Source organism: Peromyscus leucopus, chromosome 6 (genome assembly GCF_004664715.2).
Source record: "Peromyscus leucopus breed LL Stock chromosome 6, UCI_PerLeu_2.1, whole genome shotgun sequence".
Classification (NCBI taxonomy): domain Eukaryota; kingdom Metazoa; phylum Chordata; class Mammalia; order Rodentia; family Cricetidae; genus Peromyscus; species Peromyscus leucopus.
This window is the reverse complement of record NC_051068.1, coordinates 102,448,056-102,467,198: the sequence shown is the minus strand read 5'-3', so window position 1 is coordinate 102,467,198 and position 19,143 is coordinate 102,448,056. Positions and strand designations below refer to the sequence as shown.

The following is a 19,143-nucleotide window of genomic DNA, read 5'->3' as shown; positions in this document are numbered from 1 at the left end:
ACTCTGCATGAGCCAAACCATATCATTCACAAATTATGAACCAGAGAGTAAAATGTAAAATTGAAAATAAAATTAAGACACTTTAAAACAACAAGAACAAAATAGATACCTTCCTAATACCCAGAAGAAAAAAATCAAAATCAGAAAGCAAGGAAAACAGCAATTATGAAAGTGAAAACTGTTCATCTTTAAAGAGAATATTTTTGGGGCCACCAGACAGATTAAATTAGATATAAAGTTAAAAATTTGTCAGAATTCTTTAAGATGACAGTGGAAAACAAGGGAATGGAGCTTCGTTTGCAAGGAAATCGAGGAAAGGAAACACAAAGTAAGACTTTCTTCTTGAAGTTGACAGAGGCTGGACAGACGGTTCGGCCACAGTTAAGAGTGCTTGCTTTTGTGGAGGACTGTGTTCAGTTCCCAGCACCCACACTTGGCGTCTCAAAGCCATTTGAATTTCCGGTACCAGGTAACCCAACACCCTCTTCTGGTCTTAGTGGGTGCTGGCACATGTAGTGCACATAAACTCACACAAGCAAACATATGGACACATTAAAAAAATTGTAAATAAATAAAATTTACATTCAGTAGTTTGACAGAATACCATGTCTCATTGAGACATTTTCATGCACTGTGACCCGCTGCACTCAAGTCTTTGAGAATTTCATACTAGGTGTTTTGATCGTATTCATCACTCCATTCTTTAGCTTCTCCCAGATCTTGTCAGTTCCCCGTTGTGCCGTCCACGTACTTCTGGATGTGGAGTCATCCTGACCCCTGGTTGACCTACCAGGAGTTGCACCTTTAAAGAAAACTGACTCTCTCTCTCCTCTAGAAGTCATCAACTGTCCATAGCTCCTCAGTCAGGGTGGGGGCCCCTGAACCCTTCCCCCATCTAGGCTAGAGTCTTGACTGACTTGATCTTGTGTGGGTCATATTCAGGCAACCATGGGTGCTGTGAGTTCATGAGTGAACTGCGTTCTCTAGAAGTCACTGTTTCAGTCCAGTTCTCTTTGAGCTCTGGGTCTTAAAACTTTTCCATCCTCCATTGTGTGATGGTCCCTGAGCCTTGAGGAGAGGGGAGGGTGTCATACAGATGTCCCATTTGTGGGTGAGAACCCCACTGATAGTCTTCTCTGCACTTTAACCAAGTTTGATTTTTTTTTTTTTTTTGCATTAGCCTAACTGCTGCACAAAGAGACTTCTCTGATGAGGTCAGAGAGCTCCACTAATCTCTGCATAGAGAGATATGAATTTTATACTTTATCTATTTAGCAAAATAATAGTAGTAAGCTCACCCCTGGGCCTGTGAGCTGCCCGGCCATGCATTCCTCAAGCTGAGATTTCAAGAACGCTAAGCTGTTCTTTACAATGCCACAGAGAACAGAGGTTTCCCTTTTTTCCTAAGAGGTTTAAATGCAGAAGCTTAAAACAGTATTATATTTTAGACATGATTTTATGGCTGAGGAGTTTGGAATAAGCTCAACCGAGCTGTTCATTGCTTACTCACACAATCTACATGACAGTCAGCAAGGGTGGCTAGAGCAGAAGGACACACTTTCAGGATGACCTCTTCCTCGCATGTCTGGTGTCCTTGTCAGCACACAGAGAGGCTGGATTGAGCTGAACCTCTCTCCTTCTCTGGGTGACTGCAGAGCCTCTTCCTAGTTGTTCTAGTTGCGTTGTTAAGCACCCACAAAGAAATAAAAGGCTAGATAAGGCATTACTAAGTTCATGGGGGGGTCGTGGGGGGAAAATAAATCATTGAAAAGCACGGGAAGGGATTATCTCTACCAGATTGTAAACCCTGGTTTTATGATGAAAGATTTTTATCTTCTGCACATAGACAAATATAAAAATAGGGTACCTGGAAAGACTAGAAATAGCCTCAGCAACATTTAGTACATTAGTGGAGATTTAGTACAACATCCGAAATCTCTGGAGACAATGACCAGCTTTAGTTAAATAGTGGTGGCGCCATCATTTATCAGTCATTTGAAAAAGGTGGCGTTAGATCAAGTTCTCACACTGCAAGAAAAAAATGAACATGTATCAGAGTTCTAACTATAAAAACTGAAACTTCACATGTAATAGATGCCAAGGGCTTTCTCTGGAACTTGTTTTAGAATAAGACTTTATGATTATGATTCAAAAGGTAAATGCAATAAAAATATCGATATATTTGTACATAAAAGTGAAACAGCTTTTGCATGGCAAAAATATAAAGATTGAATTGGAAGAAAGTATTTCACAACTGTCACAAACTACACATATATATAGTGTAAATATACAATCTCTAATATATTCACAAATGTGTCCAAATTAACATAGTTTCAGTTTAAATTATAGCAACAGAAATGCTCTGTATTGAGGAAAAAAATCTGGGACAATATTTCCCTTCCATGTGCTTGGCAAAAATTCACAATCTTTACCTTTTAGTCTATTGTTGGGAAATAGATATGTTCTCTTACCACTGTGGGAAGAATGCAAAGTGTAGCGCTATGGTAGAGAACCTGACAGTGTCTGACAAGATTTCACATGCATGTAGCAATCAAAGTTCTAGAAAATTTATCCTCAAAGCTTTTCTTGAAAAGAGTAAGATACTCAGAATTAATCCTTTCTAGTATTTTTTTTGTCATTGTTACCTAGATTTCCAGTATTGAAAATTAGTTGAAAAAAGAAATGGAAGCCGGCCGGTGGTGGCGCACGCCTTTAATCCCAGCACTCGGAGCAGAGCCAGGCGGATCTCTGTGAGTTCGAGCCAGCCTGGCTACCAAGTGAGTCCAGAAAGGCGCAAAGCTACACTGAGAAACCCTGTCTCGAAAAACCAAAAAAAAAAAAAAAAAAAAAAAAAGAAATGGAACATTAACACAATGGAACCGCCGGCTACCCTACAGCTGAAAGAAGATGTCTACAAAGTGATATGCCGAGACTTTAGCATGCAGTGCTAGACGAAGGAACTGTAAAGGCGAAGTTCTGCCCCCGATGGAGCTGTCTCTAAGAGTGCGGCTTCTCTGTAGAGACAAGGAAATGATAAAATGCAAGGATCTGCCCGCCCTTGAAAAAGGAACCGCAAGAAGGTAAAACAGAAAGCAGAAAAACAGGTTAGTGACTAGGAACACCGGCCAGGAACAGGTGAGCCGGGTGGAGGACGGGACTGGGAGGAAGGAGCAGGGGAGGCAGCTGTGTCTCTGAGTGTCCGTCACGGTCATTTTCCCCTTCAGAAGCATACTAATGCTGTCCACATTCAAAACTCAAAACCAAGTCCTCTAGTATGGGCAAACCAAAGATAATACTAAATATAAACAGAAACAAATGAACCTCAACTGAATTTCCAAGTAAGGAAGAACAAAAAATACAGGTAGTTCCATTGTTTTGGTTTCAGTGTTTTGAGACAGGGTCTCAGCATGCAGTCTAGGCTGGCCTGCAACTTCTGTTCCTCCTGCCTTTCCTTTCCTAGCACTGGAGTTATGGGCTGTGTGTGTGTGTGTGTGTGTGTGTGTGTGTGTGTGTGTGTGTGTGCACGTTTGCATGTATGTGGGCTCACATGTGCATGGCTGTGGGGTTGGCAGAGATTGGCATTGTATGTCTTCCTTGATAGCCTTCCGCTTTACTCACCAAGGCTGAACCCAGAGCTTGCCAGTTCTACAGTGTAGCTGCCCAGCTTGCCCTAGAAGTATCCCATCTCTATCTCCTGAATGCTGAGGTTATGGATGGGCCACCATCCTCCCCTCCCCATTCACATGGGTGCTGGCCACCTGAACTCCGGTTCTCACCCTTGTACAGTGAGCAGTTTATCCACTACACTGTCTCCCCAGCCTTTTGTTTTGTTTTGTTTTTAAATTATCAATTTTATTTTGAGCTAATTGAGATTTCACATGAAGCGGTGATTGAGAAGGGGTTAGGATGGCTTCTGACAGCCTGGCAGAGGAAAAAACCTTAGCTTCTTCCTTGGCTTTTGCAGACCAAGGTCTGATGCAGCCACTTACCCCTGTGGTATCTGACTGAACTAGAGTGGTTATTGTCAAAATGCGTCTCTCCTGCCTGTTGGGCTAGAGAGCGTTCTGGCTGTCGTCATTGTCATCTCTTGCGCTGCTAGATTGGCCAGGTGAGTTTAATACTGGAACATCTAGGCACAAAACCCACAGCAGTGACAACAAAATGAGGAATGGGAATTCGGGAGGGAACTCTTCTCGGGGCTTGAGGTTCCTGTCTGCTCTGCCTTCTCCTTCTCAGTATCTCTGATGTCTGTGTTTCTGTATATTTTCAGGTCAGTGCTTTTAATTGAGCTAAAATCGTAAAAGGAAATTTCTATCACCCATGTACCTGAGACAGTAGAGCTTCTACTTAGAAAAAGGGGAAGGAGCATGTCTACTCCATCTCTCCAGAAGGTTCCTCAACTAGAGTTTGAGTACAACTTAAAAAAAAAAAAAAACAACCACTATCCTACCTCCCCATCCCCAATTTGAGGGAACCAAGAGAATGCAATTTGAACATCTTAGGTAGGTTTGTTTTGTGGATCCTTACCTGTGCCATGATTCTGAGGCAATTCCCTGTGCATTTCAGGGTAAAACAAGTGAGTAGATGTGTTGGCATCTTGGAACCAAGGTGTCCCTGGGGTAGAGGGATATACAGAAGTGAGACACAGGAAAGCAAGAAAAAGCCTTGTGGAATGGAATTGGGGTTTGGAATCTATGCATCATGTACATATGTGTGTGTGTAAGGATGTTCAACACAAGCTGCAAGAAACACCAGCGTCTCTATGAACTCCACGGACCAGGTCTCGAGGCTTCTTAACGACAGACGAATGCCGAAGCAGTGGTGAGAACTCGGAAGCTTGCACATTGATACTGATGTGAATAAAGGGCCCCTGTAGAGAGGATGCAGCCTGCACATGTGCTATTAGAACATGACTGTGTGGGGCTGGCATTTTGGGTATTTGTTTGAACACGGCCTGTGCCATTTACCAGCCAATGTTCCAACGGCAGCTGTCTCTCTTTCCTCCACACTGATGGAGTAGGTTCTGGGAAACACAAATAGAACATTCAGTGAATTCCCTTTCCTGCGGGCTCCCTTCCGCCTCCTTCCCACACACCCCTTCTGCAGACCCCTTTACTCTCAGCTGACTCTTACTTCCACCCCTGGCAATTTGCAAAATTGGACAGCCAGGATTTTTATTTTCGAAGCGCTTCTTCACGGGCGTGTCTTAGCTTCTTGGCTGCTTTAAGCATGCATGTGTGTGCATTCCTGCATGCACCAGAGAATATGCCTTCATAAACTGGTCTTTCATCATGCTCTTGGAGTTCACATGGACTTCTTGACCTATGGTGTGTGTATTGGTGATGTCCATGTTTTAGAGACCATACTTCCAGAAGGATTGATCATGTCTGTCAGTTTGCTAAAACTAGATTTGATGGTTTAATGTGTGTTATGGTGATGAGCACAGAAACTGTTTCAGAAAATAAAGTTCTATGGCTCCCATATTCACTAATATGTTAATCCAATTGTTAGCTTTTAACTCATTTGCAAGGAAAAAATCTTTACAATGGATAATAAAAGATTTAAACGAATCAGCTCTTTCCCACCGAAAGAATCTGGTCTGACTATAGGAGAGAGTGTACTCCTTGATTCATTCCTTCATCCATTCATTCACCTTCTCACTCACTTCATGTACTTATGACTACTGCGGAATAGAGGGAAAGGGGACACCAGGCTCCTTTAAAGCCAACTTCTTGAGCTGTTTTTGCTTCATATTAGAAATCTTGACAGTCATGTACATTGTATAGACTAATTCCCTGTTGGACATGGAAAAGGAGCTCAGAAACAATTGATCAGTTTAATTCTATAAAATTTGTCAGCTTTCTGTCAGCCATTGAGCTTGGGAGCTGCATGGGAGGCAGGTAGCAATATCCTCTTCCTTGTAAAGCAGCCACAGCATTCTTGGAAGCATCCAAAAGCATCTATGAGGACTGGAGTATCACAGAGGAGAGGTTCTGTTTTTTTTTTTTTTTTCTAAAATGGAAACAGCTTTATTATGTTGTTTTATTATCAAAGTAATATATATATATATAATAAATCTTTTATTATCCATTGCGAAGATTTTTTTTCTTGCAAATGAGTTAAAGGCTAACAACTGGATTAACATATTAGTGAATATGGGAGCCATAGAACTATATTTTCTGAAACAATTTCTGTGCTCATCACCATAACACACATTAAACCATCAGATCTACTTTTAGCAAACTAACAGACAGAGTCAATCCTTTTGGAAGTATGATCTCTAAAACATGGCCACCACCAATACACATACCATAGGTCAAAATGTATGTATATATTTCAAGCAGCTTAGAAATGCTTTTAGTGAAAAAAAAATTGTACCTGTTCCATCCTTTCACAAAGACAACAGCTGTTGGGGCTAAAGAGTTGGCTCAGTGGTTAAGAGCCCTGGATGCTCTTCCTGAAGACCTAAGTTCAGTTCCCATTGTGCACTTGGTGGCTCACAGCCATCCATAGCTCTAGTTTCACGGATCTGACACCCTCTTCTGACCTCCTCAGGTGCCAAGTACATGTGAAGTGCACAGATACCCATGGAGGCAAGACACATACACATACACATAAAATACATAAATATAAAAATGTTCAAAGACAGCTGGGCAGTGGTGGTGCACATGTTTAATCCCAGCACTTGGGAGGCAGAGGCAGGCAGATCCCTGTGAGTTTGAGGCCAGCCTGGTCTACAGAGCGAGTTCTGGGACAACCAGGGCTACACAGAAACCCTATCTTGAAAAACAAAACAAAACAAAAATGTTTAAAGATAATAACTTCTAAGAGTCAGTATATTTGGCCTGATGTGTGACTGTAATCCAGTAACTGGAAGGCAGAGGCAGGAGGCTTATGACTTTAAAACCATCCTGGACGACATAAGTTCAAAGCCAGCCCCATGGGCTTCATGGAGAGATGTCTCCAAAAGAAGCTGCAGCAGTTGCTTGTAGCGTTTAATTTTCCAGACTTTTAGTTTAAATGTAGACATTTTATAAATAAGAAGAAACTATATACATTATTTCCAAAACTAGTTTTTATATCATAAATATTTTAAATTTTAATTTTAACACATTAAATTAAGTTGTATGTATTAATGAGGTACCATGCTATGTTCCTAAACATTGAGAAATGCTTAATAATAATAATTATAACAACAACAACAACAGTAATAATTGGAAACATTCACCTCCTTAAACACTTACTTCCTTATGGTAGAAACTTTCCAAATCTGTCCAGCTTTTTGAAATGTGAAGTTCTTTGCTGCCATCTACATTTGTTCCCCCGAGCAAGGGCCCCTCAGAACTTCATGCTCCTGACTGTAGCATCTTTCTTCATGCACCTGTAGCCCTTGACTTCCGGTGACTACCAGTCTGCTTTCAATATCTAGGAGACATTTTTGGATATCACCCAAGAGTGAGATCGAGTGACACTTGTCCTTTTGTGCCTGACTCATCTCATCTAGAAAAACAGTCTCCAGGACCAAGCATGTTGCTGAATGACATCATTTTTTATGACTGAATAGTATTCTGCCGTATCTGTACAGCCTTTTCTTACTTGTTCTTCAGCCAGTATGTGGTTTCTGCTTCCTGGTTATTACGAATGGTGCTACAGTCAATGTGAGAGTGCTGATGTCTCTCGGAGCTGGTTTCCTTGTCTTTGTTATACACTCAGGAGTGGGATTTGTGCATCATAAAGTAGCTCAGTTTTTAGTTTTTTTTCCAGGAACTTCCTTCCTGTTTCCATACTAACAAGTGTAACACATTCCTCTTAACAATGTACAAGCATTCCTTTTCCCCACGTCCTCATCATGTTTAGGTTTTAAGATAATAACTGTCCTCACTATGGTATGGAGATGCAAAAGCAAAGAAAAAACCAATCCAAACAATGGAACTCAAAAGCAAAAAGATGCAGCTTTGAATATCTGATAAAGTATTCAGGAGAGATAAATGTCTTGCTGTATTGGTTAAGGGAACAACCTATCAAGATCTGAAACAACTTGAAGCATACATACTCTGACATTGATTGGTACACCCAATTTCATAAAACAAGCACCACTAGATAATAAAGTTGCATATTGATCTCAACATCATCCCAACGCTCATCAAAAGATAGGTGATCCAGATGATGAATCAGCAATGGAACTTCAGAGTTAAGTGCAACTGTGGACCAAAGGGACTTAACAGACACACCCACAGATGCAACAACCTGCATGCAACCATTGCAGAAAACAAACTCTACTCAGCACCCATGGGAATTCCTCCCAAATATACCATATTTTAGGACACGCAATGGATGAATTTCTAGACACATAGACAAGAGGAATAGAGAGTTCTCAAAAGACGAGTTACAAATGGTTAATCAAGATGAAAAAATGTTCAAAATTCTAAGCCACCATTGAAGTAAAAAATCTAAATTACACGGAGATTCCATCTCACCCCAATCAAAATAGTTGTCATCATGAAAACAAATAACAAGGCCAGGACAGTAGTGTAGCTGGCAAATGCCCTGCCTTGCAGGCCTGGGGACCCGAGAACACTTCATTTCTCTAGAATCAATGTAAGCAGCAGCAACAACAAAATGGCAGGTGAGCTACTGGTCACTGGCAATCCAGTACTAGGTAGGTGCAGATAGGTGGTCTTTGAGCCATGCTGGCCAGCCAAGATAGCCACTTGGTGAATTCTGTGACAGTGAGAGACTCTTTCTAATAATAATAATAATAATAATAATAATAATAATAATAATGAAAGCATCCAAGGAGTAGAAGGGAAGAGACTGTCGCCTGGCCTCCACACACATGTATACACATGTACCTGCAAACACATGAACACACACACACACAGAAAGAAAGAGAAAGTGAGAGAAAGAAAGAGACACACAGAGAGATATAGAGAGACAGAGAGACAAATAGAGGGAGGGAGATGCCTACCTGAACATCCATGTTTTACTGCAACATTTTTTTTAACAGTAGTCAACATATGGGACTCAGCCTGCATGGCCATCAGTGGACACATGGAAAAAATGTTGTATGTATACAAACCAAGCTTTAGTCAGCCATAAATAAGAATTAAAGAGTCATTCTTGGAAAAGTAAATAGAACTAAAGATAATCATATTTAGTGAAATAACCCAGACTCAGAAAGACAAACATATTTTCTCTCACATGCAATCATTATCTACCTATGTCCACATCATCTGTATCTATACATCACATGCATGTGTGCGAGAGCAGAGGAGAGGGTCTCTGAGAGAAGCAAGGAGAGTAGGAGGAGTCGGGGGAGGGGGTGGCTGAGGACATGAACATAATTAAGTACATTCTCTACTAGAAGGAAAATGCCTTTACGAAAAACAGCCAGCATGGTATTTTCATAAAGCAGACACACAGACTGATGGAACAGGACAGAGACAGCCTGGTGCCGTGTGGCACCGGGAATGTCAGCACGGGACTGAGAAAAGCAGAGTGGGAGACACATCTGCAACCCTGCATCAGACAAGGGATGGTGCATAAAGAACTCTGAGAGATCACGAAGCTTCTGGGAGGGGCACCACATCTAAATGGACACCTCTCAAAAGAAGGGATACAAACAGCCAATGAGTACACAGTGAAATGTTCAACATCACAATCACCGGGGAAACGGAAATCGAAGTCACAATGAGAGAGAGAGAATGATGAGTGGCATGGGCTAGGCTGTATTAGGAAGCACACACACACACACACACACACACACACACACACACACACACACACACACACAGAATAGTGGCTCTCAGCAACAGCCAGGCACAGCGTAATCACCAGGGACATCTGCAATCCCACACAGCTAGTGTACATCTGATGAAGTCTGGTTGACTGGATTAGCATCTTTAAAAGGTCCAGTGGAGCAGTCAAGTTTGAGAACTCAGGGAAGAAGCTTCTCTCTCTCTCTCTCTCTCTCTCTCTCTCTCTCTCTTTCTCTCTCTCTCTGTGTGTGTGTGTGTGCTTCCTAATACAGCCTATACCACATTACACACTATTCTGTGTGTGCTTCCTAACACAGCCTAGCCCATGCTACACACTACAAATTTAGACATGACTCAAGCAACATTTCCTTGATCCTTGGTTCTAGAGCTCTTATTCCTGGGACATCACCACTTTACCTATAAAAGAAAACACTAGGACCTTGGTCTTGGGTTGAGAAAACCTGTGCACCCCTCTAGATGCAGTTGAAGCTACACAATAGATTTAAGAGACTTGAAAACAGATGTGTCTCATAAATTTCAAAGTGATTTCCTCTGTGAATGAACTGGAACGAACCCTTGAACCTGTGATTTCTTTGCATCTCTCAAAATGGAGAGTTGATGTAAAGACTTTGGAAAAGAGAATTGTGGCGCACATGCAGTCATTTAAATTCTGTCCTGTTTCACAGGGCCACGAGACAATACACCAGTTGTGGACATTAGCACCTCCGTGGACGCATAGGCTCTCCAGTTTCATGTAGGTGAATTACTTGGTGTTGAGTCAAACCAGGACAACAAGGTTTGCTTGGAGTTGTGGGATCAAGTGTGCAACAGAATTTTCCTCAGCTCCATGAGCTTAAACTCAATGCAGGTGACCCAAGGGGACCTGGTGGGGACGACGCATTCCGCATTCCCCTGAACATCACCTGGACATTCTTGGCACCGAAGAGCAAATGTGACTGGGAAAATAGCTGACTTTTCTGTCCCCAGAAAAGTCACCCTTTGCAGGAATGCAATTAAACGGGTGTTTGGGACTATAAATAAAAAAGCACGAGTGGACCAATGTGCTACAGAACACTCTATTCATTTCAGAAGACATAGGTGTTAACAGCCAAGTAAGCGAAAGGCCCGTGGCTGGCCTCTCTGTACTCTCTAATCAGTATGTGCAGGTGAACGTTCATGCCAGGGTCGGTAAGTGCAAACTGCTGCAGGCCACGCTGCTCTGGCATGCTGGAGAAAATGGGAACGAGGACCCACCAACTGAAATGCTAGCGAAAAACGGATCCATTCTAGCAGAGGTCAATTTGTCCAGCTGCCAAATTCACTCCCATGACCTTAGCCAAAGTTCTCTAAGGTTCTGCCCAGTTGGCCTTTTCCTTGTCTTTGCCGTCCAAGAACAGTGTGGACAGCTGTGATTTAAAAAAAAAAAAAAAAGAGGGTGTGTCCCTAGCTGCGGGACTCAGATGCCACACACCAGAATCCTTCTCTCATCGTGGCATTTGGGGGTGAGAACCACGCCTCGGTTTTGCTCCCTGGGCAGCTGAGAGGTTGCGTGAGGTTTGCAGAGCTTCTTGCTCCCCTTCCCAAGTGGCTTTACTTCCTTCTATGGTAGAAATGGCACATTCTCCTTGGGAATTCTTCAGACATTCCCACATTGTCAGTGGGGTCTTCCTGTGGACCGATGCTGTACTTGGGGGTGACCTCCATGAGGAAATGGCACCCAGATAACTGTCAGCTTCATGGAGGGTTGGCAGGCCTATCTTTTGAGAATCTTTGTACTTAGGTCTGTATGTGCACACACTGGAAACTATTTCTTCTCTGCTTTTCACTTTAACCTAGTAGCCATTCACTCATTCACTTTAAACTGTATATATATATTTACCGAGGGCCTCCTCTGCTTTAAGCACTGTCTGTATGGACAAGAGGCATGGTTGGTCATGTGACTTGTGAACTTCCCAGAAGCACTTTGGAGGAACCTCCGCTGACATAATTAACCTTAAAATAAAAACAAGCTATCTGCCAAGCAGCATGATATTTTAGGGACCTCCAGAGAGGAGTGGAGAGACGTTTCCAAAGTCCAGACAAGCCTGTTCATTAGAAGATCGGGAATCAATGAATGTAGTTTCTGTTTTCCTCAAAACGAAGGCGTTTGAAAAAAGCCACACAGACCACAGCGAAGCTTGCAGGTAGATACCAGTGCCGTTTCAATGCTTTTCCGATAAAGAAGACCCCGTAAGCATCAAATGCAAATTGTCAATAATAAAATTTAAAACTCCAACTTTCAATTCAGCTTTATGCTTTTTTACAATTGTCTAAGTAAATACGGGAGACTAGAAATGCGTTTGCTCCTGTGTGTAATGGAAAATCATTGGACTGCAAAGAGCAAAGGGCTGTCATTTTCAGAAAAATGCAGAGAAGCAGGACATCTATCAAAGTAACCATTTATCTACTGACGAGACGCAAAACATGTCCCTGTTAGCAGAGGGAATAAGAAGACAGTCTAAGGACAGTGACAACATTGTCACGTGAATGGGCCAGCAGTCACAGCCCCCTGCCCTGTTTGTTCTCTTCGGACACAACTGTGGAGTCAATTGTCTCCTCTGGAAGTCACATTTGGACACGCTGTGGCCTCAGCCTTGGGCACAATAACACACACTCTGCCACAATGTATGTGGTAGGATGGAGGACAGAGCCATGTATGACCTCGTTTTCTCTGCTACCGCACAGGAGCGTTCACTGTTACTGCACACGAGCATTCACTGCTACCAAACACGAGCATTCACTGCTGCTGCACACGAGCATTCACTACTACACAGGAGCAGTCTCATCTGTGCAGTTTCCGAGCTGCCTCGATTTGTAGTCTTGGCTCAGTGCAGCCAAAGTACCTGTCCTACAAGGTCGAGATGAATGTGTGAGTGCACCCAGGGAAATTAGAGCTCTGGTGACCCTGAGAGAGAATCGCCTCTTTCAATGACGTGGATTTAAATCAAGTAAGCTATCCTGTGATCTCAGATCCTGTGTTGTAAAAACTGGCTGAGTTAGTCTTCTCGTCTCAGCTAAGGTGGCTCTGTTCTTTCCTCCTGTCTTTCTCAGGACACTCAGAAATCTTAGTGCAGAGCTTGGAGTCCCACCCTCACTGGTTAGGTCACAAACAGGACCTTCACCTGCATTCATTCTTCATGTTGTTTCCACACATTCATATTTCACTGCCCTGTCTTGAGTGCCGACTGAAGCATCCCTGAAGATCAACACAGTCATCCATCAGATTGAATGTTCTTTCTCTTATTATCTACAGACACATCTTTATGGATCACTGAAAAGTAAACAACTGCTTCATTTTGCCGACAAGGCAGACGGTGCCAGTCACCAGTAGCCAGAGAAACTTTGGAGGTGGTGGAATTTTGATTGAAATCGGCAGAAAGCAGCAGAAGGAGCAGATAGATGATAGATGTGTGTATATTTGACAAACAATGCAATAATAAAGAGTCAAGTGCTCTGATTAGAAGGGGATAAAGTTGACACGAAGGAGGGCACATGAGGGGCTAATTAACTTGTAAAAAGATGGTCAACACGACGGTTATCAGAGGAAGACATTGAAATTATGAATATTATGTCATTCACACAGTTATGATTAAAGTTAAGAAGACTAACAATTTGGTGATGGTAAGGGCAAGGATTGATAGGTGCTTGCATACATTTCCAGTGAGAGCATGATACAGGCAGCGACTTTGAAGACATATTTGGATGTTTTGTATGAAGTTAAACATATACCTACCCTATGAACCAGCTATTAGATATTAACTACAGAGAGATGAAAACACTCATTGAGCTAAACCTAGAACAACCCAGAGGTCCAGCCTGAAGATAATGGGTAAATGTTGTAGAATAATCTTTTTGTACACTGTGAAGATGTGTTTTAGCCAAGGCACCTTCTGATTGGTTTAATAAAGAGCTAAATGGCCAATAGTTAGGCAGGAAGAGGTTAGGCAGGATTTGTGGGCAGAGAGAGAGAAAGATGAGAGGAAAATAGGTGTGAGGGAGACAACAGAAGACATGGAGAGGAAACAGGAGGTGCAAGATGGAAGGGAGGTAAAAAGCCATGAGACAAAACATAGTAATATAAATGGGTTAATTTAAGCTATAAGAGCTGGTGGGACAAGCCTAAGCTACAGGCCGAGCTTTCACAATTAATAAGTTTCCATGTTGTTTTCTTGCACTGGTGGTACAGAGAAAGACTCGCTCCAGATAAATAGGCTGGGAGCTGGTCATTTGGTGATATGTGTGCTATGGAGGCATGAGGACCTGAATTCAATCCCTGTAAAACTCACATAAAAAGCTGGTGTGGTGGTATGTACTTGAAATCTCCGCATGGAAGAGGCAGAGACAAGTGATCTCTGTGACTCAGTGGCTAGCCAGCCCAGCCTAATTGGCAAGCTGAGGGTCCCAGTGAGAGACTGTCTCAAAAACACAAAGGCACCTGAAGAATGACATTCCAGAATGACCTCTGGCAGTCACGCATGGGCATATTCACATACTTGAGCACTGACATGAACACACACATGTAAATAAGGTATTGGGCAAACAAGTTGTGGTGCATTCTTACAGAAGCATACAATCCAGCTCAGAACAGAAGAAAGGACTCATGTGCACAACTCAGGCAGATCTCAAAACCTGTTGAGCAGAAGAACCCAACAGAGTTGACACGCCATACAACTGCATACCTGTGAAGTCTAAGAATACCAACAACAATCTAATGCAGAATAAGAAAAACAAAAACAATGGCTGGCCATGGGATGGCTCCATTGCCATCTGGCTAACAGAAGCATTTTGTATTTTGACCGAGGCATTTGTAAAATATGCACATACATTTATGAAATTCACTAGATCATATTCTTAAGATCTGTACACTAGAGTTTTACTGTAACAAAAAATTTAAAAGGATCACATCTACCTGACTTGCTCTTTTTCATTGTGGATATGCACAAGCATTATAAAAAATAACCACACCACAGACTCAAAAGTATGTAGTCTTGAATTTTTTTTTCCATCAAAGAAATTAGCCTGTTACTTTTTAACTTAGCTTCAGGAAGTTCTCAGGATATGGGCAGAAAACAACCAGATTCATTGCCAAAATGCCATGTGAATGGCCTCCAGCCAAGTTGCTGTTAAAATTCTTGCTTCTTTCTGAGATCTCTTGAGCTCCTGTTCCTCACCACAGTGCCTCATCAATAGAGCTGGAAGTAAGAATCCAGACTTTCTACACCCCTCTGGAAGCCCTGTTGGGTAGCTCAGTTCAGCGATTTCACTATTTGGGTAATTGTGGGCGGTCTGGAAATTTGCTGGATTGATTTTTACCATCAGCCATCAGTTGAAGTACCTGCTCTATCCCTGTCGATTCCACATCTCCTAAGGTGAGATAGCGTTGTGTTCAGCATCAGTGACACCAGCTCAGGTGACATGTATGAAGGAAACAGACATTCACATGTTTTAAATTGTGATACTTACTGTGGGTGTGTATGCACGTGTGTGGGTGAGAGTGCCATGTGCGTCAATGGAAGTCAGAGGACAACTTGCAGGAGGCCACCCTCTCCTGCTACCACATGGGTTCTAGTAATCAAACGCGGGTCAACGGGCTTGGCAGCCTTTACTTTCATGTGCTGAGACGCCTCAACAGCCTGAAAGCAAATGTTTCCTAATCAAAACTGATATGACTATTTCCAACTACAACGAATGTGGTTGTGGGTTATGTCCTGTTTGTGTTTATATTAATGCGATCATTCGGCTTTATGCTCTACTGTGTTCCCAGCCCCTCTGCTCTCCGTCATCATCCATACTGGCGAGTGGCCTTTGAGGAAGGGGAAGCTCGCTGACAAGGTTAGTAATGAATACTCAGTGCAGGTTGTTTGTGGGACATTCAGTCTCAGCCTTGCGTCTCCATGAGTCTAGAAAGCAATGAATCAGTCTGCGCACCCATCCACATGACTTCTTTTGCCCCTTCAGGGTCTGTTTCTCCTTACACAGGGTCAGAGCTGCCTGGCATAGGGCGGCTGGAATTCGAGAAACATGATTTAACCTTTTGTCTTTGAGAAATAGAGTCCAGTTAAGCATGGGCAAAGGGCTTGGGTTGTTCTGCTCTCTGGGACGGGTCTGGGTTGTTCCGCTCTCTGGGACGGGTATACACCAATGCGTCTGTTGCTTTTGAGATAATTGTGTTAAGCTATATTTTAACTAGAATTTGGAACCTACATCGGGACAACTTAAGGAAAGTCCATCTCCAAGATAAAGTCAACTGACCAAAATCCCCATTGTTCATCAAGTCTAAAGTAAATGGCTGGCCAGAGCTGGGTATTTGGGGGTTACTGAGAATATTCCTGAAGGAGTTTGTTTCAAGTAGAGAGTGCAGGAGGGGCCAGCCAGTGGAGACCAAACTGCTGCTTCCTGTCACTGAGAGGTGGAAAGACAGCCTGAGTTACCCCAGAAGGAGGTGCACCTGGCTCTGCTGGGCTTCCAGGGTCCCCAGCTTTTACAAGATTCTTTATATTTTCTTTATCTAACACAGTTCAATCATAACAATCCATTCCTTCCTCCACCCCACTCCCACCCAGCACTGCTGGCCCCTGGTGATGCTTTATTATGCTCGTGCTGAAAGAAAAAGCGTCTGTGCACATTGTATCATCTCTTGACTTGGCTGCAGGGATTTCCCTCTGATACGGGAAGAACAATCTTAGAAATTCCACTATAAAATACACAGGAGAAATAAGATTAAGCTCCAGGAATGTGGCCGCCGTTGACACTTCTTTCAAATAATGAGCTGAAGGTGAGCTGTTCTGGCGTTGCTCACGTCAGTGATCCATTATGATAAATATGAATTGTCAGCGGGGCTCTTCGCCTTTGATTTAGAACGCGTTTTGAATTTTGTCTCCACTCTTCAAGATACGCAGACATGGGCGGCACTCAGCAGGTCCCTCGAACCATTAGTCTCTCCCCACCCCTAATTGCTCTTTCCCCTAGCCTGCCCTGAATATTTTTAGTGAGTAGCAGTATCTCCTCTCTGGCACCCTGCCCTACCTTCCCGCTTGGTGGAATTGCCCTCATTGGTGTTTGCAAAGAGGCTGGAGTTGGCTTGCTCAAGTGACTCTGAAGGCAAGGGGCGGGGCCAGAAGAGATTTAAAAGGGAGATGGGAGACTCTCTGGGTTCCAAAAAGAGCAGTGCCTCCCGGAAGGAATCCTATCTGCACATTTCTTCTTAGAGTCATCCCTCATCCCGGTGGGGCTTGGAACTTTCCATCTATTCTTTTTCTTTCTCAGATCTCTCTGAGCCTTTGCCTGGCTGTGCCGGTCACAGTGAGAAATCAGTTACCCGCCGGCCTCCAGAGCTCTTGGGCTCTGTGAAATTTGCCATAAGGGTGTCAGGTATTTCTTATTGCTGTCCAAAAAAAAAAAAAGTGAGATAAAGAACTCTCTCCTGGAGCATTTCAGGTGGCACTCAGTGCCTCTCAGAGGTGGAGAAGGAGCTGGAAGGCAGCATTAAAACAGCTAAATAAAAGATGCCCCGGGGCCGAAGGCCGACCTGGCTGGAAGCTCTGGGGGTCGGACGCACTGACTCCGCCTGCTCCACACGCTAGCAGCTGAAGTCACTGTCTGTTGACCTTAGAACCACCGAGACCATGCTGCTGCCGCTCACCTTCCTGCCTGTGATTTTAAAGATTAGTGTTGTCAGCGTCACCGCGCAGCAGCATGGGAACTGTCAGCCAGGTCTCCCCGAGAGAAGCTTGACTTCCACTTGCGTAGGTGAGTAATCCAAGAATGCGAACCCAGCCCCTCGGGGGCAATGCCACCAGGCATCTGCTCAGCCTACCGTGCACACCTGCGCTTTCCCCCCTCGGCTGTCTTGGGGTGTGTATGTTTGCTTTAGTTGAAGTGTGTGTGTGTGTGTGTGTGTGTGTGTGTGTGTGTGTGTGTGTGTCCTCGTAGAGTTCAGATGATGCAATTATAAAATGTCACGGTTCTCCACTGTTCTGTGCATGAGTGATTATGCATCATTTAAAGCCAGCTGGGTATTTCTTTTCATGGAAACCTCAGTCTTTATCCTGGGGAGATAGTAACGCCCAGCTGATCAGCTAGGATTGGAAATTGGGGAAACATACGGTGGCAGTTGGTCTTGTTGGTTTTGAAAAGCCTTCTTTCTGGTAACTTCGTGGCAGGCAACGCCGTAAGTCAAGTCAAAGTTTTTGGTTTTGTTAAAAAAAAAAAGTCTCAAGTTCAGGCTCCCACCCTCCACCCTGCTGGACTCTGAAGTTCCGACACAGCTCCCGGGTTCTTAGTAACAGGTGCACTGTGACTTTGCAAACTGAGAAGTGACAGGGAATAAGCGAGCCCCAGCTCCTTTCCTATAAACAGGGCTTTCTCCGGAGGAGTCAGGACTTTTTCTCACGGCACATTTCGGCAACCTGACACTCCAGTTGAAAACATTTTCTCACTGTTTATTTTTTACTCCGAGAGTGAGTCCCTAACCTGCTGTGCAGGCGAGGAAGCTGCTTCCATTTATCCAAGGGTCCACACTGTCCTGGAAACCCGTTTTTGTCATCTTTCTTTCCTCATTTGTGTTTTTGAGACAGTGTCTCACTCTGTAGCTCAGACTGGCTGGGAACTCACCATGTTTCCCAAGAGCTGGGATTGCAGGTGTGTGTGTACTGCCACGTTTGACTTAGATATTATTATCATCTTGCCCTTTTAAGATAGGGTCTGGCTTCCCCAAAAAAAAAAAAAAAAAAAAAAAAAGTCAAGTGAAGAAAACATATCATGTTTTCAGAAGAGAAATCTCTGGAAGGTAGATAGCAGAGAATCATGGGAATAAGAGAGAACAGAACTGACCCAAATTTACAGAGCTTGGCTGCTGCTCCTTTGCTGACCTCCAAACTGGATAGCTCAGAGAAATCACACATAAGGAAATCAGGTGTCCCTGCTCACAGGGCCCGAAGGTCACCAGAAGCATTCATTGCAATTGCAGAGCAGATCTCTGGGGTTTTGAAGGAGGGAGTGATTGCTGATTACCTCTGCAGCCCCAGGACCTAGGACACTGCCACTTTGCATTTACTCTGTAAATTTTTGCTTAATGAAAGAAGTGTTCCTCTTAGCCACTGGAGACAGAAGAGAAACCCCTTGGCCACAGCTGTGTTGTGTGGACAGGAATGTCACTGGGGGTATTTGGAAAGTGACTGGTCTCAGGTCCCTCTACCTGCACAGTTAGGAAGGGGTAATCATAGGAGGCAACCAGGCAGCTAGTAGCTAGAAAAGATGAACCCACGAGCAGAACTTAAAATGAGGAAGGAATTGAAGAAGCAATCATATGCATAGCTCTATGTCCTCTGGAACAGTGTGGGATTCC

General features: G+C 43.4%; 1 protein-coding gene across 1 annotated transcript in view; it reads left to right on the top strand.

Annotated features, from left to right (window-relative positions):
* The first annotated feature begins 16,944 nt into the window (after positions 1 to 16,944).
* Egf (epidermal growth factor) overlaps positions 16,945 to 19,143 on the top strand; it is a 76,381-nt gene continuing 74,182 nt past the window's right edge. Inside the window, exon 1 of the mRNA XM_028856666.2 lies at positions 16,945 to 17,546. Coding sequence (XP_028712499.1) covers positions 17,423 to 17,546 — 124 coding nt within the window. The 5' untranslated portion in view covers positions 16,945 to 17,422. The remainder of the gene's footprint in view (positions 17,547 to 19,143) is intronic.